Genomic DNA, 27,413 nt, shown 5'->3' with positions numbered 1-27,413 from the left:
AATGTTGCCTGTAGAGTTAATAGTGTTCATATACCAGGAGAGATCTTAAACGACTTTGTCCGTGTGTTCTCCTCCATCAGTTCAGGATTTGAGGGGATTTGTAGACCAAAAACTCTTCAGGCATTCTAATCTGTTTATTTAATTTTGGTGTAGTTACCTCTGTATTCAACCAAATATTTTGCATTCTGACTGAAACATGCCACTCAAAAAGGGCTTTATTTTGAAGACACTCAGAGACATACTCTAGTACATCCTTGTATGGTGGTTCTCGTGTGTCTGACATTCTTGATCTCCTACCCTGGACAGTTTGCTCCCAGTTTCCAGGGTGAATGTTGTGTTTTTAGCCTGGTCCTCATCACTCCTTCCTCTTGTCACACCTTTCTCCATTGAGACATCACTTCCGTGCTCTGTTATTGGTGTCCAAAAAGCTGGAGTTGCGTGGTGAAATGTGCCTAGGGGAATACCTGCTCACAAGTCATCTTGTATATCTGTGTGATTATAAGCTGTTTTCCCCCCTTGTGCATACAAAAACTTGTGTTTTTACCTTTCTGATCCACTTTTAAACTGAATTTCTGGCCCTTCCTTCTGTGTGCAAACACTCCCTGCTTGCTCTGCTCCCCCTTCTTCCCTGGTCGTGGAAGTTAAGTCCGTAATAACTGAATCATTCTTACTGTACAATATGTATTTTAAAAATATTTTAAAAGTTAATTTTAGTCACAGAATGATTTTCATGAGGAATTATGCATCATTGCACATTGTGCTTGTGATTTTGTACAACATAATTGCACCTTCTATTGACAGTTTTTTCTGCATTAATGATAATTATGTCATTTAATGAAATTACAGTAATTGCATTAAAAAACCCACTATAATCTGGTGCAAATTAAAAGGATATATTGACTGGAATTTTTACCGTCTTTTTTTTTTTTTTTTAAAGTTTGCACGATAGTTGCAAGAGACATTGACAGGATCAGGCAAACGACGGGAAACCAGCCACCGTCGCACCTCCGGTGTGACTGGCAGTGCTCGCTGCTGATTTGCTTCAGGGTCCCTGCACACTCACCCATGCCAGCATACTTCATTTTTACTGGCAGCATGTCCCACTATATCAGGTTTAGGCTTCCTGCTAATCAAGGCTGCTGCCAGGGTGGGTACAGGTGGGAGCTATTTTTCAGGTTCAGCCCTATCTGGCAGCCTGGGTCAGCCAGAGAAGGAATGCAGCATGCACAGGCAGTATTTATTTATTTTGTAGTGACATTGCAGTGTGCCTGATAATTATTTTATGATGGGTTAGTACCGGGAGGAAAGGAAGGAATATGTGGTGATGCAATGTAATGTGTGGGGAATGTAGAGTTTCTGGTCAAACTGACTGCGGTTATTTAATGGTGGGCAGCTGGGAAAATGACAGGCGTGGGATTATTTTGGAGCAGTTTGGGCTTCCCAAAAAAACAGCTGATGCAAAAGTAGGGAAGCCCTGGGTTTTCTGGATGCCCAGCAGAGCTGCTTGGAGTTGTGGATACAGCAGGAAACCCAGACTTAAGCTTTGGAGCTCCTTGCTGCAGAGGTGAGATTTTGGCACCTTTCTCCATTAAGATCTCCAAAGCTTTTCAAATCCAGAGAGGGCTGGAGGACGCCCCATTTTTTGGTGCTGGCATCTTGGGCCGTGGGAACTGGAAGCCTGAGGAGTCACAGGGTAAACTGGGTGAGGCTGCACATATGTGCATTACTGGGCCCGTTTGCTTCAGTCCTAATCTGGGATAGCAGCAGAGAGATAGGTTAGACTCTGCAGCCCATGAACTTCTGGGCATCTCTGCTGAGTGTGCCGTTTAACACGCTGCCGCTTAAGCTTGTGATACGGGAGCTGGATCTGAGCCCAGTTAAACTCATCTCATAGAGGAGACACCAACCGCCTTATTAGACATGAACAATTTTTAATCCCTGTTGAGCTGGGCTATATTTATACCGATGACCTACAGGGAAAAGGCCATTAGCTTGTTGACAGTATCCTCTAAAATTGCTAATTGCGTATCAGTAAGAAGGAAATGTTCTTTTCCCTCAGGAAAGATGTTTCTTAACTCAAATTCTAAGCCTTCTGGAGTTTACTTGGGGTAAATCTTTTATTTTGCATGTGGAAAAGTGTTTTCTGCATGTTATGGTTAGACTTTCCCAAGCAAAACACAAAATGTTCCAGTCCTGTTTGTTCTAAGCATAATTCAACCCTGGACATGACAATAATATACGGGTAAAACATCCAGTTTAACTCATGCGTTGTTTTGTAACACAGTGATTTTTTTTTTTTTATTTTATTTTCCTTGATGGGAGGAAAGTTATAGATCAATAAAGGGAAATTCTTGGGACAAAAGTCTAATAGGGAACATGAGGAACCTATGGAGAAGGGAAACCAGTAACAGCTATGAAGTCCAAACAGCTTAGGACAGAGGCCGAGTCACCAAGCATCTCTTGGACCTCTGGCCAACCAAGCAGAGGACAGAGGAAAATTTTCACTGAGACTTTGCTTGTGATTTACCAGTAGATGATAATAATTCACTTTTCTATAGAGTGGGGAAGGAAGATGTGCTCTCACATGAGCTTCCCTAAAATCTTTCTTATTTTCCCCATGAATTGTCCGCTAATTTTGAACAAGCAGTTCCCTGATGCAAAGCACAAACCACCCCGCCATGACTACATGTGTAACTGATGAGAAGGGTATAGTCTTTTTTTCTCCCCCCCCCCCCCCTTTTTTTTTCATCCTCGTAGCTGAAGACGAAATATAAATCATTGTTCCCAAACTATTCGGGAACAGCATTAAAGTAATGGTAGATTAAAATGTCTCCACATTAAAAAGCTAAATAAAATGAATAGATGTAATCCTAAAGAGAGAAGAATGAGTATTCTTCAAACACTGAATAGGGAACTTGGAAAAAGAAAAAGCTTTAAAAAAAGAAAAAAAAGTATTAATGCAAAAGAGATGGTCTTTACTTCCACTTTACTGTAGAGCTTTTGCTAAGGGCTTTTCTCAGCCCATTTGCAGCTTGTGTTTTGCTACAGTTTTAAAGAAGCAGCCGGCAAAGGGACAAATGCAGTTCCTATTTAAATAGGGAAGCTGTAAAATAACACTCTGGTACAAAAATTTGTTCATATTTAAGGCCAGAGCTAGTGCTGGAGGAGCAGTGAAAGGCAGGGTTCCAGGAATTTGACCTAGTAATTCTTCAGAGCCCCTAATATTTCCTCCTCTCTTTCCCTCTGTAAATCCCTGGCAAAGGCACATCTTTAAAATTACTGTCTTAAACTCCAGTGGAAAGGCTGGATCGGAGGTATGTTTTTACTTCAAGCTATTATATCCCAGTAAAAGCGTTTTCCTAATGACGGAGGAAACGTTTACATCCTCCTTCCTCCACGCTGCTCACGGCAGCGCCTGTGAAAATTCCCTATTTCTGAATTCAAAGCCGTTAGGAGCACGTTACCTGACACATGCAAGTCACTGCTCAGATGAGAAACAGGCTTCTCTAGACAATTCAAGGAGATGGTTTTACCTTTCTCCCAGCAATTTTTACATTTCCAGTATTATTCTTCTGTGGTCGAGGGGAATACGATTTAAGCTTGAGATCCCAGGCTCTGCTTTGCTGCAGCAGTTAAAATTCCTGGAATAGCAACAGTGATATTGATGATGCTGAGAGACACACAGCAAAGTAAACACATGTTATTTCCAGCTCTTTCAAAAATGCAAGAACAAACAAGGACAAAGTTAATAGGGAAATAACCACTTAGGAGCTTGACAACACGGTAAACAAGATTTAAAAAGCAAAGTTTGAAGCTTTGGAGTCGGGGTGAGATGGAGCTGAGCAGAGACCGGTACAAATATCCCTTTTAACTTTGGAAAAAACATAGATGATCTTATGTTTGCCGCTCAGGGATTTTGGGGATTTGCTCTTTACCAGTGAAATGTTCCAAAATAAAAATAAAAGCAAAACTATGTTTTGCGTCTGAGGAATAATACTTATTTCCTGTGGGCCTGTTTAACAAGGCGCTTGCCCTGTATAGAGAGTCCCCGGCTTTTGGGATCGGGAAGCTTCCTCTTAAATTAAGCCTGTGCTGCGCTCGTATTTTTGAGCAGACTCAAAACTTGCATGCATCACATAGGAATGATTCCTTCCCCCCCGGTAATGAGAGAGACCTAAATCATTGCCTCTCGCTCTTTAATTGCATTATGTTGTTTTTAGTTGATGATAAAGCCTTTTAATATGTGTTAAGCTCCGTAGACTAAGCATACAGGTAAAAGCGCAGTCCTGCTGGAGGATAAGCCTCTGTACAGCTGGTCAGCAGGAATGTGTACGCAGGCATCCAGTTGAGAATTAAGGCAATGAGAAAGAAATTCAGGTTTGTTATAGTATATAGATGTATCCCTAGAAGGTGCCTGCATTAAGATACGCATATTTATCTAGTGATCCGTCTGTCTCCGGAACTGAATTAGAAATACATAGTTTTCAGCTGTTTGGCTATCTCATGACAGCCCACAAAGCCAAGCCCAAATGTGCAAACATTTTATCTAATAAAACAAAAAAAACAAAACAAAACTGATGGAAAAAAAGGAATCTTTATAGCTAAAACCCGAACTAAATACATCCGCAAAGAGTTCTCATTGCCTTTCTGCTCCAGTTGTGACCTGTTGGAGAACGCTGCTCGGCGTTTGCGTTTCCAGCTAATTTGATAACCGGTTTTTTTTTGGTTTTTTTTTTTTTTTTTTTTGTGGTCGAAGCGTTGTCATTTGTTTCGAAGCTGTCATTTTTATTAGTCTCCCTGGCTGATCTTTTTGGGCTCTCGTCAGGTGGTGTATGTTCTCCATTGTCTGCCTGGTCTTGGCAAGCTGTAGGTCCTTTTATTGCCATATGACGTGGGCGTGCTTGCAGCAGTAGCCTGTAATTATACCCACCACAGGTGACAGTTACAAGAGAGCTTTGGTAATAATTTTAGCTGCCTGATCTGATGTTTATGAAGAGCGAACCCTCTTTGTGGTCTGGCTGGAGTTTGCTATATTGTTTTGTACTTTAGCAGTTTGATTTATGAAGCCCGTTTTTTGGTTTGATTCCCCCCCCCCCGCCCCGTCCTGATATATAACATCTTGTGTCTTTTGAAGTTCTGAAGTTTTGTGAGAGATTAGTGTAGATCTTATGCCGTTTTGCACATTTTCTCTTTACTTTTGCATATCTTGTATTTATTTTGCTTTGGCCGGCAGGGTAAAATGCCTGTTGCCGGTTTTATTTGTATATTTAACATCATTGAACTCCTTTCTCTAACCACATGTTAGCAGGTATGCTGTGTTCTCCTAGTTGTGACACTAATCACAGATTAGCATTTAATTATGGTTTTTCTTGTCTTTGACCATTATTTAACTGTTTTATAAAAGATCAAATTCACTATCCCCAAAGGGCAGCGCTGGTTCCTTTGCTCCCCCTGGAATTGCAATACTTGCGTATGCCAAAGGTGAATTCAGCTCACGATTCTTTACTGTTGCCTTACAAATCCACATCCCAATGTTAGGAATTTGCTACAAAACATGTGGGAAAGACTGAAGTCTACACTGTCTGAAAGCTGGTTTTTTGTTGTTTGTTTGTTTTGTTTTGTTTTGGTGTATTTACTTTCCAGTTTTAGATTCTTTAGAGGAATTTAAGATTAAATGTCTCAAGAATCTCTGAATTTGTGAGAAAGAAGTAATTTGTAATTCTTATCAATTGACTGGTAGGTTGAAAAACAAGAGGAATTTATTTGTAACCATTTGCTAGCTTGTCTGGTCCTAAAGAGACAATGTTCCAAATCAGAATCCAGTCACTTTTATTTTCCCAATTTGCCTGGTGCCTTTTCTGAAAGTTCACTGTATTCATAGATTAGAAATTGCATAAACAAAGATGAAATTAGTATTCTAAGTTTAATGAATACTGCATCTGTGTGATACGCATGAAACAGGAGCGTGAGAGAAGCTACTTACCCACCACTATTGGAAATACCAGAATTTGAGAAGCTTATGTGTAAAATTCCCAAAGTTTGGCATGGGTTTGCACTATGCAAGCCGTTTAGAAGAAGGTATGCAGCTCCGCCCAAACAAAAAAAAAGAAAAAGGTAGGAAACCCGTGGCATCTAATATGAAAAAGGTATGTATTAGGAAGTGAAATTGTCACGAAAAGTAAAAATTCTTTTCCTTTCTTAGGGTGTGCTTTTTTCTCCAGAACCCCAGGTGTATTGATTTTCTTTCAGTCAGGATCTGCTTGGTTTTGTCTCATTATTCACATTACTTTGACCTGGCACCTCTTAGAAAGTACTTTAAAGCACTTAGTTTTACAGGAAGATTGTAGACTTGACTCTTATCTCCCCTGTCATTGGTGGAGAAATCCTATCAGTATTTTGTGTTCTTTTCATCCTTTTTTTTTTTTACCTTTAAAAAGGCAAATCCTTTATTTTTAACACAGATACAAGCTTAGAACAGTGCATTCCCTTGAAAGTTATAGTCAGTTTTTATTCTTCTAAAATGGGGGAATAAGTGAAGACATGTCTGTAGGTGGTTTAAATCACTGCAACTCCATTGACTTTAGAAAACCTACGTTATTTAACATGCGTTAAAAATCTCCATCCTCATCTTGGGGCAAATCCTGTGTGAATAGGAGTAGCAGGTTTCCTGGAGGAGGAAAATCCTGTAGGTGGCGATGGACCCCCATGAATGAGCCAGCTCTGGCATTCAGGCTTTTGTCAGATTTTTTCTGGCAGATTTTCTTTCTCTTGCTTGAACTATTTTATTTTTAATTTAATTCCCCCCGTTCTCTCAGCTCTAATCTAACACTAGTTGCAGAAATCTTGACAACTGGAAGAAATTTCCTATTTGAAGGTAATGCAACATTTTGGTTTTATGATGGAGACAGATGCACCTTGAGGGGTTTCTCTTAAGGCATTCTACTTCTTGTGGGGCTACTTTTGCCTTTTTTTTTTTTTTTTAAATAAGAGTTGGATGCTTTATAAGATCTGAAATAAAAGGGGCTTAGTAGAGAAGCTACAGAGCAAATACATTTTTTAAAAGCCTGTTTTCTTTTAGTTTTACTTTTCTTTGACTTAGTCTTAAGTAACCAGGAAGTTCTTGGGTTGTTTAAGGATAGCAATAGTAATAAAAATACTTAAGTCAGGATATTTCCCTTCCATTTTTAGTTTTTTTTAGCGTTCATCAGGAAATAAAGCTGGAGCAATGGGATGACTACAAAATCCCATAAATTTGATTTAAAAAGAATATGTCCTATTAATAATAAATAAATGTGACTACTGCCACAGTAATGGGTTACACTGGTAAAGTAGCATCAATAGAGTTTTGATCTCTTCCCCCACCACTTCATTAAAATTAAATCTATTAATCTTAATTGTAATATCCACGTTGTAGTCAAGCATAGCTTGGTTTCAGGTGCTTTTCCGTTTTAAAGGCAGTGCTGTGATTTTTGAGAAGTTTAATAAATATGTAAAACATGCAGTGTTTTGTCCTAGTCTATTATGCTGATTATTTTTTTTTTTAAGCCTTAACATAACCCATGTAAAGTCAGCGTGTTTACTGAAAGATGAGTGTCATATGTCTCCACTAAAAATCTATTCTACTAGCTCCGGTTCAGAACTTTCTACTTGCTTTTTGGGAGAAGTCGCTGTCTTCTGCGCTTTCCTTCAGCTTTCATCTTTTAATGGAACAGAGGAGCTGCACAGCTCTGTATCAAAGCCAGTTGTCAACTTTCATTAGATGCAGTCTATTGTTTGTTCAGATTAGAAATAACTGCATTACACTTTGACTTTGAAGGCTTGTTTGTTTTTAAATATACTAGGTATATGTGACCTTTTTGTCATTTGTGATGCACTTGGCTTGACAAATTTGAGATACCCATTTAAAGAGCAGCAAAAACTATTTGTGATGCAGGTACTTCACAAAAGGCAGGTTTTGTACATCTAGAAAAGTGAAACAAAATCCTGCAGCTAATACAAAACATTGATAGATTCATATAAAGTATTGTTAGCTAGCACTGTACCTCAAATACATTGTATGGGGGGGAAAAAAACCACTGATTAGTGAGGCTGCAGCACCCGATTTTTGCAGTGGGTGGGAATCCAGTTAGCTGGTTTTAAAACCCCATTATTCATTGACCATACGAGACCGGTTCAGACATGGCCTCTGTCAGAACACGATAACAGGGAAGTCTAATTCCATTAAAAAAAATGCACAGAGCAAATTTTCTTAAAATGTTTAGAATATTAAATGGGAAATGCATAATTGATACAGTGATATTAGCATTTTTGTTTTTTTTTTTTTACCCAAACACGCCCATCAGGAATTAGATGATGACTTGTTCTAGCGGTTAAGAAAACTTCCCCAGATACCTCCATGTACACATTTGGGAAAATTATTTGCAATGATATATTTCAATTTCCTTTATAAACTAGACCTGTCCTCCTAATTCCCCTCCCTTCAAGTCCCTCCACGGGGGGTTAAGAAATGAAGTATTTTAAAATTATGATCAGATAACTGTTTCTATGAATAAAAACCTAATCTCTGCTTTTTTTAAAAATAGATTTCTATTCCAAAGCTGGGAAATAAATAGTGGTGGTAGAAAGAAAATATGAGATTAATAAAAATGAAGACATTTTGCAGAGCTACTCTGGATTGTTTTAATCTTTTTTTTTTTTCTTTTCTTTGTTTTCTTTTTTGCTGGGAAGTACTACTTCAGTAACAGCATGCATTGCAATGGCTTTCCTGCTTTCTATTTTAAAAGTTGTATGAATAGTAGCAGAGATAGTGATCCTTTAGTGCCCAGTGAATGCTGTCTTACACACGGATACCTACAGTAACACGCACGGAGTGACTATGAGATCAAATGCTCTGGTTAAAAAGCCTTAGGGAAGCATTATGTGTCTGAGGTCTGATCTATTGTCTGGGAGGTCGGAGAGTGTTAATGCACTCTGCAAAGATTAGACTCCCTCTCTAATTGCTCCAACACTTCCTTAAAGGATTTAAACAGTCAGGAAAGGTGATGCTCCTTGTCAATTTTTGTCTTCTGACAGCCGTTGAAGTTTATCTGTCTTTCCACAGAGACCACTAGATCACGTAAAGCAGGCAGTGTCAAAAGCATGAACCCTGAATTAGGACTGAGACCAACGAATGCCATTATTTACAACTTCATTATTTCAGCTTTTAAATACTTTAAGGATCAGGGAGCAGATTGCTCTTACATGCCATTGCATTTACATTTGGTGATGGGAAATCCCAAAGTCCCACGAAAAGTTTAACTGGCTGAGTTGGATGAAAAGGCACCCTTTGGGTTCTGAAGTGGATCAGGTTATTGTCTGCCTCCCTTGGAGCACGGCTGGTGCTTTCCCACCGCATCTCTGCAGTACGGAGTCAGGGCATGCGAGAGCCACTGCAGTTGTATCTACCAGTGCTCGTGTACCCAGGCGCAGTGCTCGCTCTGAGCTGCTGCCAGGTTCTCGTTGCTATTTACCCCAAAATTTTCCATTCCCTCGCTAAGTCTCATAACGATTTGATTTCTCCTGGTTCATAGAGCCTAAATCACGTATTAAAAAAAACCCAAAAAACACCAGCTCAGAAATCTGCTAAAGCTCATGCAGGGAAGTTTTTCTGCTGCTTAACCAGCCTGCCCGTGCTGTCAAGTGCCGGCTCCCATCACTGGTTTTACATCCAATGGATCAGAACCACTTAAAAGAACCAGACTGTTACTGTGCAGCCTTAGCTATTTGAAAATCACTTTGAAGCACCAAATAGTTTTGTTGCTGGTTTGGAAGACTAACCTACTGTAATGGCTTACGTTTGTAAAGGGTGCTGCTTCTGCTTGGGAAAGCACTTTAAGAGCAAGGGATGAAAAAGGGTGAATGTTACTGAGAAAGGAGCAGCACGACTCAACCCCCAGAGAATTTGGAAGATGTAATATTTCTGCGACGGGGCCGTGGTATCCTAACGTTGACAGTAGGGTAATATTATTGTAACGAGAGTGGAATTTGACCCATCTTTTTAAAAATGTCCGTTCCTGTTTTGCAGACACGTGTGAGTGTGCCGTTTCCCTGCAGCTCACTCAACATGCCAGGTCCTGCCGAACAGAGAGCCGGCCTGTAGTTATTTTTTCTGGTGGATCAGAAGCTTTTTAATTTGAGATAGTGTCTGTGTTTTTGCTAGTCTTGCAGCATCTAAATGTGTTGGTGTATATAATCCATTTCACACATATAAATGTATAAATATGACCTATATAAATATACATACATTTAATGCCTCTTTTCTAGACTCTGAGCAGATGACTAATGCAGCTGTTCAAAGGAGAAAAGGATATTTTTTTATCTTTTTTTTTTTTTTTTTTTTTTTAAGAAAAAGCCCTCTTGGCTCTGAATCGGAAATTGAGGAGCAGAATTCATCAAGTGTATTCTGATCGTTCTCACATGGGTAGTTCCTCCTTCCCTTCCTGCATAGCATGTTCCTTTGCACTGTTGCTATATTACATGAAATGTTTCATCTGTATATAAAAATTAAAAATTCAAACAAAAATCTGGCCCACATGAAGAACAGGCCCTTTGGGCATATGGTTCATTATGCATATTCGTTTAATTACTAAAACACTTGGGATGTCTCTACTGCCCTTGCTTTCAACTTGTAAAGTTGGATCTGTTCTGCAGCACAGAATATGTTGAACAGGCATGTGTCATAAAGGACTTCAGTTTTCTCCTACTTAAAACTCTATATAATGTTCTTGGCTGGATTGTTAGAATTTACCGAATATTAGTTCAATCCACTGCATCAAAACAGCAGTTTGGGATCTCTTTTCCCTTAACACCTTCTCTAACCCCAAAAAGGCAAGTTTTACAGTGGTTAGTTCAGAGTTGTGTTTAGTATCGAAGTAACGTGAGACTAAGGATTTAGATTTCAGGCACATTCCCACAAAACACCTAAAGTCGCACGTTGAAGCTGTATAACTTTTATTAGCTAAGAAGGGATTGCTGTGATAGTGTGACTTTAATTGATTTTCAGGGCAAACAGGTGGTGATGGTTTAGGCATCCCTTAGTCTCCTGCCATTCCCAATTTGGAGCTACACATATAATAGCTTTATTAAAATAAACAATCTTCTGGCTTTGGTTTTACCTGAACAGCTGCTTGAAATTGCAAGACTCTTGCAACTTTTTTTTTTTTTTTTTTTTTTAAGATTGTTCTGTATTTTGGAAAGCAAGATGCTATAGGTCTGCTAGTGGAAAATCTCTATGACATAGTCATGCTGTCAATGCTTAGGATTTTTTTGTGTCACCGCTGTTGTTGCTAGCTTACAATAGTAATGTATTTAGGGTATAATTACAGTGAGTCTCCCAGTCATCTTCATGCATTTGTTCTGTAATGCAGCAGTTTTGTCACACTGCAGATGATGAACCTGCTGAAATGGTTTAAGTGTGTTGTAATCGCACTCACTGTTCTCGTGTTCGGGGTGTGTGTCGGGAATGGCAAGGGCTGGGGTTCAGTTACGATTTTTGCTCTACTATTGGCTGTGGGAGATGGGTCTCCGGTAGGTGAAGAGACCTTCTGGGCTCCGGCACCGGGCTGTGGTGGGGAATCCCATGTACAGCATAAGGAATGAGAATAATCTGAAATTCTTTGCCTGAAAGGATGTCATTTTATTGCTTTATATGTGCTTTATGGGTGTTTTTAGATGTCTGCATTTGTGATCTGGGTTTACTGGAATTTTTTTTTAATTTAATTTTTTTAATTGAATTTTTTTGCTCCTTCTGCTCTGTTTCAGTATGGAAACATTTCTTTAGGGCTGGAGGTTTTGGAAAAGAGGGTACCAGACTGTTTTGCAGCATTAGTGTGTACCAGCATCCATTTCTCATTAATGTGAGTTTACTGCAACCTGATTTTTTTCTTTTTTTTTTATGCCATAGCTGGAGACTGCCAGGGAAGTAACCTCGTGTGTGATCCTCCTGCCACTGAACACTGAATTAAGTCTAATTAAACATATTTGCTTTATTAGAGAGCCCTTTTTCCTTTACTTATTCGGCTCTAATAGACGCCATGTACGTCAAGGAGGAAGTCATTAAAGTAGTTTAAACATATCGTTTATGCCTCCCATTTGCTACCAATTGTAACCCTGTGTTGGGAGCCCAAAGTCAAGGAACGCTTCCACCAAAGTCTCTTTCCAGGCGCTGTACAATTACGTCACCGCCTGACCCTCACTGCTGATGTTTCTCACAATGTTAACAAATACGTCTCCGAAGTAAGTGGACATTTATCAGCTCAGCTAATGATAAATTTTTTCGTGACCCTTTTAAGGTATTCACCTTATCCAGAATAAATAAAATTAACCTACGTTTTTGCCTCCTTTTAAATAGCACGGATATTTTTTTTCTGACACTTTTGGGAAGAATTATTTACTATAAGATCAGGCTTTTAACTTGCATAATGCTTGTCTTCCCCGCAAATGGATCATAACTTTCTGTATGAAAGTAATTCCAAAACTACGACCCTGCTGATAAACAAACCAAAACATTCGAGATAAAAATGACCATTTAATTTAGCTACGATATAAAACAACAGAGGGGTTTTTTTTTTTTGGCATGCCACCCCTCTTTGTTTTAGGATCTTCCCTCATTGCCGTTGTCTGTGATAGTTACCTCTTTAGGAATAACATGCAGATTTATTCCCCTGACCCACTCCCAGCGGATTACCCCAAAAGATAGAAAACTGTTGGAATATTTCTTTTCCCTGTTTTTTCAATCTTAAGCTTTATTGCTTGAGGGTCTTAACTGTATTTTACTTGGCACAGGAAGTGTAAAATAATGTTAGATAAAAACATGAGGGAAAAATTAGACCAGTCAGCATGCTAGCAAACAGCTCCTTATTCAGTGTCTGCAGCCTGAAAGGATTTGAAGTCTTTGACTCTGAAACTGTTGTACCTACATAAATATGGAACCCAAACCCTGTGTTGTTGTAGTCGGTTTTGTTTTGATTAACCCCTTTTGGGGTTAGGGATAAAGAGAAAGTAGCAGCCACAAGAAAACTGGATAAGGGCACCCCGTTAGACTTGGGGATGGGCTGATTGGCTTTGGGATCTAAATGTATGTGTCGTAAAGGACAAAGACGACACCCCCAGACACGCACCTTTTGGTGCTGAAATTTGTCATCCGCACCAATTTGATGGATAATCTTCAAATATCTGGAAAGCACTGTATAAATCTTAACTTATAAATTTAACAGGGGATGAGTTCGGCAAAATAAACGTGAACCGAGCAGCTCTTCCCTGACCTCTCACGGAAGAAAGATCTCTCAGGATCTTGTTTTTAATTTCCTAGGCTGGCCAGTCTCATTAATGTAACCAAAACAATAAAAATAAAGGAAAACCCTCACTTCTTAGTTGCTTTGATTTTATTTTCTTGCTGTTTCTCTCTTACTGATTCCAAGCATTGTTTTGAATAAAGAATAAATCCATCGAACGTGGTAATGACACAAGTAATTCAGGATCAGAGTGAGGACATTTTCTAAGTGTTTGCAGTCTTAAGCGTAGCATCCAAACCTTCCCTGATGAAATTACCAACGGCAGTGTCCCAAGAGGATGGTGGAGAACAGATTGTAATATTGTCAACTCTTCTGATTTCACTGCAACTTTTGCAGACTAACATGCTTTTTCTTAAAGCGCCATTTCTTAGAGTCCTGTGATTGCACATGAATCACAGCTTTCATTTAAAACACAAATGAGTTTCTACTTCCTAGCAGCAGCAAAGAAAATGAGATCCCCCTGAAGAGTCTAAACCAGACAGTGATAAAAACGGCCCTAACACATATTGACTTAAACAGTATGAGATTTTTCGTAAGTTCTTTGGGGATTTTTTTTGTTGTTGATTGTTTTATGCCTTATTTTGTTGGAGTGGGGGATGATGGGTTTTTTCTTTTCTTTTCGAATGTTCAAACTGGTGTTAAAGTTGTGACCCTGATGACCATAGTTCCTATCCTTCGAAGGCTTTATTCTAGTGCACCTTTCCCTTGTTGCATCCTCACATGTAATGTAAATTGTGACGCCGAAGTTGGGTGTCTTGGGTTTCCTCCCTCCCCCAACCTCATCCTGGGCCACTTTCTCAGCAAGCTGCAGATGGGACAAGCAGGCATGTGAGACACATGGGTATGGCAGCAGGACATTCAGCCCACGCAGGTAACTGAGGTGGGCAAACGTGGCCACGTTGTTTCTGTTAACCCAAAGCATCTTCTGAAAATAAAAAATCAGGTAGATCTACATAACAGCAAATTGTACAAACACATCCTTTATTGCTACTTCTCACTTCTGTGCACTCATGCATGTAATACAGATTGAGTTATTTTGGGGCAGAATATTCGATGTTTTGGTTTAGCTTTGTGTTGTATAGGTGGATTTTTTATGTGTGTCAGTCTGTGTTTTTAGATTCCAATTGTGTTTGTGCTTGCAACAGGGAGCTTGTGTAGAAGAGCTAAGCTTTTTGCCTGTGGTACACCCTTAAAAAATTAGGAAGTTGTATGTGTGGAGCAATGCAGAGATAATTTGTAATGTGGCATAAATATTTAAAGATCTCTCTTCCTGCAGGTCATTTTTGATTTTGGTCATCGCCATTCAATACAGCACACGTTTCATACCGCCGTCGAGATGCTCTGTGTTCTTTTGCTGGGGACACAAAAAGCAAATTGAATCTAAAGTAAATAGGTTTCTTCTGACAGTGCCGGTTTATTTAAGTATAATTTCTTTTCCTGCCATGTTCTTCGTTATTGCATCACAATGAGGGAGCGACTCTGCTCACAACTGACCCCTCCTTGAGCTCCAGCTTGGTGGCTATGAGTGGTGTAGGTGAGCATGGTGCAGTGAGAAAGCATTGTACGGATGCTGGAAGGAGAGTATTGGTAAGAGCGATTCTGAAATGCATCTTTGGAAAAGGATCTGTTCTTAAAAAAGAAATCTTTGGGAGAGGGACTTCAGTGGGAAATACAGGCTACGTGACTGCCTCAACCTTTATCTGCCATGCCCTGAGGTGGGGCTATATTAGACTAATTTCCATAATTGTTATAGGCTTCTTTTTTAAAATATTCTCACTAGTCCAGTGCACAAGCCAGCTCAAGAGCCTCGTTACTGCACTCAACACCAGGCTGAGCCCACACCGTGTACCCTGATTTCTGATTGTGTTGGCCCAACACCACCGTATTCATGCATCCATATTGCCGGTAGCTGGAAGAGATACCTCTGTATATACAGATATATATACGCATGTACACGAATGTCCTGCTCTATGTCAGCGTGTTCATTCTCCTCTTTACTCTTTTACTCTCCCTTTCTGAGGGCAGGAATAAGTATCTGTCAGAAATAATTTGTTGTTGACAGGCTTATTGCCTCCAAGGGATTTGAATGCCCTTTTTGGGGAGCCAGTATCTTACGTTATTGGCTAATATTCTGTATTTTGTTTGGGGCAGAGGGATTGAAAGCTTAAGAAAAAAAAAACGCTCAAGAGTTTGTCCCTGAATATTTAGCTGCAGAAATTTCTTCTTTTTTATAGAGACCGTTTGTGTGTACACGGCAACTTGAGGCTACATAACCAGAGATAAGTTAAAAATTTGTAATTCCTCTCCCCTGTAAATAAAGGGGAGCACGTCTTTGTCTCAAATCAAAATCAATGTTTTGGTTTAATTAAAAACATAACTCGGACATTCAGAGCAGTATCAGCTCAGGTTTTTCTCCTGGCTTCAGGAATTGCATAGACCGTGTTTATAAATTGCAAGGAAACTTTTGACGAAGCTGTTAGTAGTTTAGAGTTCAGTTAAATTGTGTGTGGTTTTGAAACTTGGAGTCTCAAATAATATTTTTCACAGCTCCGCTGATGAGGCATTTCATTAGCATTGGAGCCTACACTGGCTGAGAAAATAACCTTTTACCATAGGTTCCTTGCATGCATTTAATCTCCTTTCACTTTTATTTTTTCCATCTGATGGAATGTATCCCTCTCCTTCTCCCATCACTGTTGTTTTCCAAGAGTTATTCTGTCCCACAACACAGTATCTCTTACTTTTCCACGAAGACATACCAGGTCAAAAAGAGCTTGTTTCGTAGAGTTAAAAAAGTTATAATTACTGTGTAGAAACATTACACAGAAAATCCTATCTAATGCTAGGTTTCTAAACCTCTTAAAACTGTTCTATCCCACGACTGTGGGTTTGCTGGTGACAAATGTTTTATGGGCATACTTTAGTAGACACCCGTCTAAAATCTGTTCTTAATAGTCAGATCCTAAATGGAAACCAGAGGGGCAGAAAAACCAGATTTGAAACGTGTTTCTAAGGGTTTGTTTTTACTTTCAGTTGAGACTGCCTTCTCTCATCTTTTGTACTGCTGTCAAAAGGGCCACTCTCATGGTTGTTCAAACTCCATGCTTCTTGACAGGAACAGTTGGACCCCTCTTCAATGATTTTCAGATGAAACGGCTTCCAAACCTCCAGAGCTTTAACTTGTAGTTATTAGGCCCTTTGAAATAGCAACACATTAATCAGCTGAAATCAAGTGGTCCTTTCTCCAAGGCTGTGATATTGCTGTTCTCTTCTAGGTAGAACTCTAGTCTAAATATTAGTTTCAAGAGCTCTTTTTTTTTCCCCCCTCTAGATCTGTCTATCTCATTTCTGTTTCTATTTTGATCATTGCTTTACAATGCTGTGAATTAAATCGTTCAGTTCTATAATAGGCTTTTATACTCTCAAATTGCATTAAAAGAAGTAACGCAGAAAACTAGCTTCCACTTGTTTGACTTTTTTTTTTTTTTTTTAGAAGTTGGCTACCGTCCTTTTAAATTCTCTCATGCACAGTATGAAGCCCAACAGAAAAGGTGTCAGTGATGTAATGGATTATATCTGACAGAACTTGGTCTAACGATGATGTGAAACATTGAAAAACTTACGGTTTGTTAAAACTGGATCATTTGAAATGGGGACTTGGATTCTGTCCCTGACTTCTGTAATATTGAGCAAGTGATCTGAACCTATTAATGACTTCCCTTACCAGCCTGTGTATTTAGGCAAAAGATACTCTAGGGATTACAAGAAATCAAGAAGAAATTGTTCCTTACGATAGCCATCATATACATCAGTGGGTGAACCGTTCTTGAGTTTTGGCAAAAGGTACTGCTCAGAAAATAATTTAGGGAGGATAATGCCAGAGCTTCTCCCAGGCATAAGGTATCACTGGGGAGAAAATAAAAACATGCGTGATTGAGGCGCTTGTAATTTGGGGTGTGTGTCTATATCACAGGGCTGCTGATGCTGTAGTCAGTGTCAAGGAGCTTCACGAGAGTTGATAAAATAGGACATGGGCCTGTTGGAGAACTGCTTGGAAAGCTGATGCTGCAGAAGTACTCAAAAGGCTGTTAGAATGCAGAAATATTTCTATTCGCTGTGTAAACACCCTCAGAACTTTTATTATGTACTGTATGTTCATAGCAATCATTTCCCATACCTCCGAGGCTAAATAATTTCTGAATAGCAAAATCAATTTGTCTTGTGTCTGTGTTGTGTCACGGTAATGAAAGTTCTCTCCACTGCCATGGCAGCAGTAAAGCAACTCTTCTTCAGGGGATGTGGGAACTCTATCAAAGCATCGCTGTCTGAGTTATAACTCAGCAACTGATGAACCAGTCAGCATTAGAAAGGAAGCGGCAGCATGCCTCAGCTATCAGTTGAGACTGCAGTGAGATTTTGTAGTTCAGTTTTGAGTTTTATTTAAGATCTGAAACTTAATAATACACGAAATGTACTGTTGGATCGAAAATCACCAAGGTCTTGATTTTGTATCTTGCCTAAATGACCTGTGATTGCAAGTTTGTATTATACTTGCGACTGAGCAGAATGGTGTTCATATAGGATGGTGGCAGATGCACTAAAATTGGTTCAAGTCCTGCAAGTGAATGAATGAAGAGAGGTTCCTCAAGAGCTTCATTGACTCCTGTAGGACTTTGCCTAGCTGCCTGCCAGTGGAGTGTTTTTGCTGCGTTAAGAGAAGACTGAGTTTGCTAATACCCAGGGAGATGATGTAAATGCAACCTCCTCCAGCAGGCTGAAGCAAATGTTTTGAATTAGTACCTGGCAATATGAATTTCCATGAAGGGGTTTACATAAGGATCAAATGTATGTATATATGCGTGTGTCTATTTTTATCTGTCTATATATACCTGAGATAGATATCTCTGTAGATACGTACAATGACAGGTCCTTGTTCTTTAGAGTGACATTTGAGGTAGGACAGAAGATGGTATCACCTTCAGTTTGTCTTACAAAGCAAGTAGAGATTCATCCAAGGGAGCTGGAATAGCTTCAGAGGAACTCATTCAGGTTAGAACTTTTCATTTATGGAAAACTCTTTAGCTTGGAATATCACGGTTTTTGAAGTCTTTATTAACTGAAGCCATGCAAGACTCCTGTAAGACAGATCAAGTACTGCGCCTTCTTGGCCAGGATTCTTGTGTTTCTGTTGCTTTGCTTACATGTGAAATGTGGCTGTTGGAATCATTATCACTTCTAATTTTTTAGTGTGTTGAACAGGAGGATCAAAAATAAAAAAAAAAATCAAACCCAAATCTTCTTCTGTGTTCCTATGCTGCAAATCAATAGTATGGGGATATATTGTCTGGATGTCAGCCCATTTTATAAATGAATATATCTCAAAGATTGTTTTACTGGCCTACAAATGCCAAGAACAGGATGACAGTCTAATTCCTTGCATAGCAACAGCTAACATAAAATCACGTTCGCTCTAGAAAATGCAGCTGCTGTTTGGGCAGGATTATGGATACAGTCATTGTTTCTTGGTTTATGTTTAGCCCCTGGTAGATATTAACTGTCCATTCGTCCCACGTCAGACAAGTCTTTTTGTTGAAAAGTTACAACAGCTGCTGTTTTGTAGGGGTATAAATTCTCACCCCACTGAATGTAGTGGGAAGTGCTGCTTCGGTACAGTGTGGTTAGACTTTCAGGTCCATAACACAAAATACATTGCCATAAATATCCCATTCTGCAAGTGCCAGCGTTGCCTTTATGTGTAGTGTCTGACAGGCCAAAGATGAAGCGAGGTAGAGATTTAGCTTTCTGATCACCCCTAGAGTTTTCCATTCGTTGCAGTTTGAGATACATTAACTGGATCTGACTAATTTTCTCCTACCTCTATTATTCTAAAAATGTATTTTTTTGTTTCTGATCGTTCCAGGTTCCTTTGGGGAAAGAAAAATCAGATAAATGTGTTTGTGCCTTGTCTTTAAAGGAGAGTGTTTAAAATAGCTTCAAGTTACTACCAGCATTAGGCAGTTCTTCTGGAAACACTATGTATGAGTAGAAAAGGAAATGGGATCACAACATGCATTTTATGGCAGTTCTGGATTTAGTTTATTAACTTTGCATTGCCAACCACTCTAAGTTTGAAGTCTGTTCAGGTATCGTTGGTACTTGTAAGATAGGATTGCAGTTTGGCTTGGTATCTTTTTTTTTTTTTTTTTTTTTAAATCCTAAGTGCTTTTTAAATCCCCATCATGTTAGTTAAATGTTCTGCTGATATGATTTGCAGAACAGACCTTCAGAATTTGGCTTCTGGTTTTGCTATTAGCGGATTTTGTCAGATACCGCTCCAAATGCACAAACTCATACCGTTTCTGGGCAGAGACGCTCCGAGCAACTGGTGAAATCAGAATATGCTGTGCTGAAAAATGGCAAGGGTATGGGAATGGAGACTAGGCTTACTGGGATCCCTTTCCAAAATAGTGCATCACATGCATCCTAGAGCCTTGCCTCCTGGAAGGTGATGGTCCTTTCTCTGTGCTGCTGTGCCAAGAACATGGGTGGATTAATGGCGAAGATGCATTTGCTGAGTCCCCTGTGGAGTGACGAGGGAGCTGGATGGCTCCTGTTGCACAAGAGGAAGAAACTCTCCTCTAGCCTGTGAAAGACCCCCTGGTAATTAGGGTTTGATGAAGCGGATGAGCAGGTTTACCTCTGTAAGTGGGTCTGTTATACACTAAGGACAAAAGGCTTTCAGGCTTCAGGGGGTCCCGAGAAGGAGTGAATAAAGCCTTCAGACTAACCTTATGTTTGTGGCCTTGTGCTTCGCCAGAAACAGGGGAGGAGAAGCTAACAAATGGCAGCCTAATGGATTCAAACAGAATAGGAGAGCATGCTTTGCGAGCAGATTTTCATTGCCAAAATGATAATATGAATGAGGTTAACAGAGATTCAAGGATGAATGTATATAGGGATAATGACTGAAAGGCTTTCTTATATGGCTTTCGCTTTAAACACTTGTTTGTGTTCCCTTCTGCTGCTTTATTTCTCCCAGGTATTCGTGGTCACCGTCTGGAGCGTGGAACTGTACATGGTGCCGCTGGCTCTGCTGGTGCTCTTTGCATACAACTTCTCCCTCGTCACAACAGGGAAGGTCAACAACACCCAAGATGCCCAGGCAAGTAAAGTGGCAGTAACATTTCTGGCAGCCCCCAGCTTGAATTTGCCCTTGAGCAAAATGTCATGCATTTTAATGGTATTAAGCTAGTTGTGTAGCTAACAGCATTTTTGTTTCAAAGTTACTGAAAAGAAACCTTAAGCCTCTCAATTCTGAGGATTCAATTCAAGCAATAAACCATTCAGAGTAGTAGGAGAAGATGAAGAGAGTGTGTAGGAGGGGGATTTCACTTACTAAATAACTACAAACACTTTACAAACACTGATAATTCATGATTCACAGAAGAGGAAAGTCAATAGAAGCCAAGAGAGAAGTTAGTTGTTTTTAAACCTTGTCCTGCGTTCTGAGAATTCAAGAAGCCCTTATTACTCCTCCCGATGCCTCACTGTTAAATGACAAATGCTTTTCCCCCCCTGAAACTTAACGTCCGTTTTTTTAACTTGATCTGGGAGAAAAAAAGATTTAAAAACAAAAATAATTTCCGCATGTGTGGCAAAGCACTACTCTTGGGGTACGAGATACTGTTTGATGTTGACCGCTGTCTTTACTTGCATAACAATGATAATTACATTTAGAAATTAGTAAATTAATGGATATCCATAATATTCTGTTTTTAAATGTGTAACAAGTACAGTAATGAAGTGCAGGCCAAATTACAGCACCTTTCTAACTTTTGATAAAAAGATGGTTGACATTTGTACCCGTGAAGAATACCTTTACTCAAACGAATCACATGGATTTTATATAAAGAAATAATGTTCTAGAATTAAAAAGGTCAATAGCTGCTTTATTAGTTTTAGCAAGAAAAGTTACTCCTTGCTCAGTTTTCATCCATTCTCAAATGGAAAGATTGTTAGAAAGTAGGGAAAGTTGCATTATCCAGACTAGGAAATAGACTTGAGTTGAAAAAAAAAAGGCAAAATAAATGTTTTTCTCCAATTTTAGCCAAGTCCAGAATAACGTAGAAAGATATTCTGTGTCTTCAGTGACTACTTTATTTCATCAAGAAAATAAGAACTTCCCATGTGGGAGAACCACAGGCAAACGGGTGTTTTTGATTTTAGTACAAAAGACGAGATAAAATAATAATGATTTACCCAGGAAAAAATACAGAGAGAACACCTTCCAGCACCCATCACTCATCCTATGGTGAGTTTGTTGCATGTTCAAGTGAGGAGAGTCTCACATAAGTCAGCAAAATTGAGCAATACATCATTTAGGTGGATACTGCAAAAAGGCTGTATCTGAAAATACAAGTTAATTGTAGTGATGCTGAAGAAAGGTCCATCAGAAAGTTGGCCCTTTTGCTGTCACACATCCTGTGAGCAATGCAATCCCGTGAAATTCAGGGGTGTATTTTGCATAAGCAAAGTTACACATCTGCCTAAGTGCTTTGCAGGATTGGGATCATATGGAACAAGTAGTCAAAGTGCCTTTAATATTACCTGATTTCTTTTTTATGTGTGCCTATGATTCTAACCATCTGTAGGTCAAAAATAGACAATCAGGTGCTACCCTTAGCCACATCTGTCCTGCAGATGAGAAAATGTTTTCTTCAAAATACTGACGCTTTTTACACAGTCATTTATTTGTTTTTCGCTTCTTCAGACCTTGGCTGCATGTGCACTGCCTTTGGTTTTTGTGTGCCAGCACGCACATTTCGTGTACATAGAAGAATGTGAGCAACGGTATTTGCAAAAGTAGACCTCTAATACTCTCTGATTTCTGCGCTATAAAATGGGAATAACAGTATTAACCTTGTACGCATGATCCAGTTGCCAGGAGGCTAAATTCGTGAATATTGGTAAAATGGTTTATGATTTACAGATGGGGAGCTTCTATAGAAATGTAGACCATGATTGGTATTAATTCAGCTGCTCAGGGTATTCCCTGGGTGTCTGAGCTCTCAGTACCTTCTGTGTTCTAGATGCAACTGCTTTTCTGGGGAAAACAAACAAACAAACAAAAAAACCCAGGGAAGAAACCAACCCAAACCAAAACAGAAACACCCAGCCCTACAAAAAACCCCAAATCCAAAACACCTTTTATTATGATTCTTCACATTCTTTGCATGTTTGCTGTATTTAAACTTGTAGTACACTGATTCAAATGTACCTATTAAATAACCAAGAAAAACTTGGAGGACTGTGTTAAAGGCTCAGCTTATGAAATAGCTGAATTGAAGGCCAAGTGCCTCCTCATTTCAAGCCTTAGCCAAGTCTTTTGTTTTCTCCCCTACCTGTCAGCATAGAACTTACAGGGAGGAAATAATGCTGCATAGAAATCTGACTGTTATTCATGAGAGTACTTTCATACTAATGTATTTCCTAACGTCTAGTGTTTCAGTAGTGGCCCTAAAGGGAGGGAGCAGTCATTGTGGCAGTGAGGATGGAACAAACTGGCTTTAGAGTCCTCAGCCTTAACGTACCGCCTGGTTCATTTATCAAACTACGAACAAAGCTGTTTACAGACAGTAAGAAAGCCTGTTGCCTTCAAACTACTGGACACAGCCACTAATGCTTTATTTAGAATTAAAATTTGTATAGGGTCTTGCATGCTTTGTTCATGTTATCACAAAAAAAAAATATAAAAGTCCTTGAACACAAAATGTTGTTTCTGAAAGGTGAAAGTGGTGGGTTTTTTTGATGACTTGCAATAGAAGTGGGAGAAAACATGTAGTGAAATGTTGTGGGAGTATCATAAGCTTTTTGAACACTGCCTGTCACTGAAAAATAAGTGTAATGTTTTGTAATATGGACATCTGCTTTTGCAGGAACTTATGGGCTTGGATGAAGATGAGGATGAAGATGATAAGGTAAGCGTATCTCATGATTGCTTTAGCTACATTCAGAAGGAACATGGGAGAGCACAAACCCCCCATTCTGTCCTCATGAGATCTTCATTATTTATCTGTATTAACTGGGAAAGCAATTGTTACCAGTTTGCTGATTGGCAAATTTGAATGTATGAAAAAGCTTGGTTTGTCTATCAGTCAACAATGGCGTTACCTACATGAGACCTCTCAACATGGATTGAATCTGAGCAGTCCCCAGTTTGTGCTTGAAATCATAACAGGCACATGTTCACGTGTGTGCACTGCCGGGTGTGTGTATATGGGTGGATGAGGTGCAAAGACATGCCTGAGTACGTAAAATCCCCCATTGCTTCCATTTCAAGTGCTGGATGACATTCTGTACGAATGGTTTTCCCCAAATGGTTTGGCATTTCCATTTCTGTAGGCCAGAATTGGTGTTATTTGTGGAGGACTGGTTAGAATTTTCTCTACATTTCTTTCAAAGCCTGGAAGAGAAATAGTTTTAGTTCATCGGATGAAATGTAAAAAGAATTGGAATTGGCAAGGCCTGTTTCTTATTTTATTGGAGTGTACTTACTTACTCTTCTCACTATGAAAAATTCATTGGATTTTTTTCAAGTTTATCAAACCACAGTGACAAATGATAAAAGGATTAGAGGGCATGACATATGAAGAAAGATTAAGAGAACTTAATGTATACAGCTTGAAAAAACATAAGTAAGTGCAGGAGGATCTGATAATCTATAAATACTTTAAAGCTAAAAGGTGAGGAATTATTTAACGAGCAACAGCATGCAAAGGAACATTAGCTGTTAGGAAAAAAATGTTCACACGGCAATGTGAAACTTTCAAATTGCATACTAAGTTAATAAGCCTCTTCTTGAATATTCTATGTTTTAAGACTTGTTACAGTGAAATTGTTGATCATTGAGAAGTAAATCAATACCACAGTTAGCAAGTGCACCTTAGCTTCTCTCAGTCACAGCTGCTAGAATTGAAGCTCAGCAGACTAATTGCTGGGAATAGTTATTTAAATTTAACCTGCTCTTCTGTGGTGGTTATATTTTAATGAGCAACCAGAAGTTCATCAAAGTTATAAAGCTGAACTTTAGACAATTTAGTTGAATTACAGATTTCTTGCAACACACGATAATTGTTTAAATGTTCTCATTTATAATTCACTCTTTGCATCGTGAAATTGGTCAACTACGTGGACCAATATCTGGAACTCATCAGAAGGTGCTAAATGAAAGTTGCACCCTTTTCAAAAGAATACTGTGTATCTCTAAAAGTCAGTAATTTCTGTTTTGTGGGTACCCAAAGCTAAACACCTGTAAATGTTGACCCTACGTCTTATTTGTGTGATGCCTAAAGGTGTAAATTATTCACTGGAACAAATCCATTTACATTCTTCATTTTTAATATTCCTCTTTTTCATTTGCAAGTGCTGAGGTGGGAAAAAAAAGGTAAAAAATTTATTAAATAGGTATTTAATCCTCTATTTCATGTGCTGTGCAACAGAATCATTGCTGCACAGACGAAATATTCTAGGTTGAGTTTACCCTAGATATAGCTCTGATGACTTTGGCTCTCTCTATAAATACAACTATGTAACTTAAATATGGATTTAACCACTTTGCATTTTTGCCACGTCCCCTCTCCTCCCTTCCCCCCCCTCCCCCAGCCAAACAACTTCACTGTCATTTTCTTCCTTGGTTTCTTTTGACCAAGTATGCAGGTTTGGGAATACTCCTGAGAGTCAATGTTGAGCTGGTGATAACTTGGCCCTACCATTTTTTAATCAGCGTTGCCTCTGTCTCCATTTCATGACTCTTTGAAATGGAGAACTGGTAGAACTGGCTAAAGCTACTCACAATACTCACAATTCCAGCAGGCTTTCTCATCAAGATAACACTTTATATCCCAACACTACAGCAATAATCATAGAATCATAGAATGGTTTGGGTTGGAAGGGACCTTAAAGATCATCTAGTTCCAACCCCCTGCCATGGGCAGGGACACCTCCCACTGGACCAGGTTACTCAAAACCCCATCGTAATTCATAACTTGTATTAATAATAATTCATAACTTGTATTAATTGATTTAATAGTGTTATGAGTCTATGGGATTCTGACACAGGATTACCGGGAGAGAGAATCGACAGTCACTACATGTGTCCCATGTCAATCTCTGCGCAGCACTACCTTAGTGTCTCCATCCTGTCCTGGCTGTGTCCCCCTTGCATCAGTGATGGACCAGGCTTGCACTCTGATGACTTGCATCTTTCAGTACATTAGGTTATTCTGAGGGACTTTTCCAAGTCTGAGGGTGGCCAATGCTCTCTAGGGAGTGTAAGAAAAATGTAATTTTATGACATTATCTCATGGCAATGTCAACATTTAAACAGACAACTATACTTTAAAAAGAAGTCTGTGTGGGTTTTTTTTTTTCCCCCTCTCTAACACAAGAGCTCCTAAAGTTGAAATCTGCTAGTTGGGTTGTGGTATACGAGGTCACTGTTTCTGTTTCCTATCATCATGCTGTATCAAAATACTCACACACATAGCCTTTCTGGGTTCTGCTGCATGTTAGACATAACAGACCATGCTTCTGGGAATTGTAACGCACCCTCTAAGAGATGAACTGTTTACAAATTATAAATACACAGACGCTTAGTTCAAAAACCCAAGAGCAGATTAACTCCCTCCACCTAAACTATCTGTCTCAAATGACAGGGCTTAATTGCCAACTCCCCCTTTTTTCCCCCCTCTTCCCTCCCCAAATACCAGCATGGAGGACTGTAAGAGATAAGAGAGCTCTGTCCCTTTGGCACAAGCTCTTTGGTGGATGAATGCCTTCTCGGATTTGTGCCATCTTGGACATAGAGTTCAGGCTGTGTCGTGTCAGCTCTGGGGTCTGTCAAGCTGTCCGAATAAAGATTGTTTTAAAATTACATCACTGAAACATCTTTCGCCTGCCAGTAGAAAGGTATAGACAAGTTACATGCAGCTCAATGTAAGTTGTCTGATCGTTGACCATTTCTATTTATTTTACTTTTTTTCTCCTTTTTTTGACAACGACTGTAGAGCTTCAAGAGCAGACAGTTAGCCTGTTGAATGAATGTATCGTAGCATCCGACTGGGAGGGGTCTTGGAGTCTTCTCATGATCTTAAGTTGCCTGGATAAAAGTTTGCAGCTACTCTAAAACAGACAAAACTGAAATTACTACTATTTCCAGGTCTGGTAACTCATTCAAAAGAAAATCAGAGACACAAACTAAATCAGCAAAAATTCCTGTTTTGTTTTGGGTTTTTTTTGTCTTTTTTTTTTTTTTTTTTTGGGGTGGGGGGGGTGTCTATCCAGTGGTGAGCCAATCTAGCCCTGCTTGGCTAGTGGGATGTAATAGGGAAGGATCAGATGACACTGTGGCTTTAAGCCAAGTTATTTGGCAGCTTCCAAGAAATGTTTAGTATCTCGTGTATTGGAAAAAAGAAAAGTGGGGAAAAAAATCCCCAAAGAAGAAACATCCAATGTTTCTAATGTAGGAAATTCTCTGTCAAAAATAGCTACCAAAAATATACAAAGTTTTATGAACAGAGTTCAAAAAGACTTCAGCCGAACAAATTAAAGTCAAATTCATCCAGTAGCAAACAGCTGACATTTTCCATTTGAGTTAGATTCAGCATGTGGAAACCTTCCGTATGGATCTTATTTGTACGGGTGGATTACGATGAAAATTGCATTAATTTTCTCCACAGTAAAGGTCAGTAATTGAAACATGAACCAAGAGTCTATTGTGTAAGATGCTATATCCCCATACTTAGGAAAGGTCATTGAAGACAATATCATCTCATTGTTTTCTTCCCTGGAAGTATAAATAATTTCATTAGTTTTTCTTTTTCTCCTCAGTACAACAATTGCAATATAATATTTCAACATCTCCCATTAAGATTGCTGAAGAGAAATGATGGTAAAGACTTGAAAATACCCCATGATACACAGGATATGTTCAGGCTAACAAGGGGCACCTATCTCCTCCACAAAATTATGGGCAAGATCATGTCCTAGAAAAAGCCACAAGGTGTGCGTTTGTGTAGGCATGGA

The 27,413-nt window shown here is 39.2% G+C and overlaps 1 protein-coding gene across 5 annotated transcripts in view; it reads left to right on the top strand.

The window, feature by feature from the left end:
• The window catches only part of MCTP2 (multiple C2 and transmembrane domain containing 2), a 126,241-nt gene that overhangs the window by 81,737 nt on the left and 17,091 nt on the right, over nucleotides 1-27,413 (top strand). For all 5 annotated transcript variants that reach the window (XM_054214601.1, XM_054214600.1, XM_054214602.1 and 2 more), the window contains 2 exons: nucleotides 20,371-20,493; nucleotides 23,267-23,308. In XM_054214601.1, the coding sequence (XP_054070576.1) occupies nucleotides 20,371-20,493; nucleotides 23,267-23,308 (165 nt within the window). The remainder of the gene's footprint in view (nucleotides 1-20,370; nucleotides 20,494-23,266; nucleotides 23,309-27,413) is intronic.

The sequence above is a fragment of the Rissa tridactyla genome, chromosome 9 (assembly GCF_028500815.1).
Source record: "Rissa tridactyla isolate bRisTri1 chromosome 9, bRisTri1.patW.cur.20221130, whole genome shotgun sequence".
Classification (NCBI taxonomy): Eukaryota; Metazoa; Chordata; class Aves; order Charadriiformes; family Laridae; genus Rissa; species Rissa tridactyla.
The sequence above is the reverse complement of the archived record's forward strand: the minus strand, read 5'-3'. Positions and strand labels throughout refer to the sequence as shown.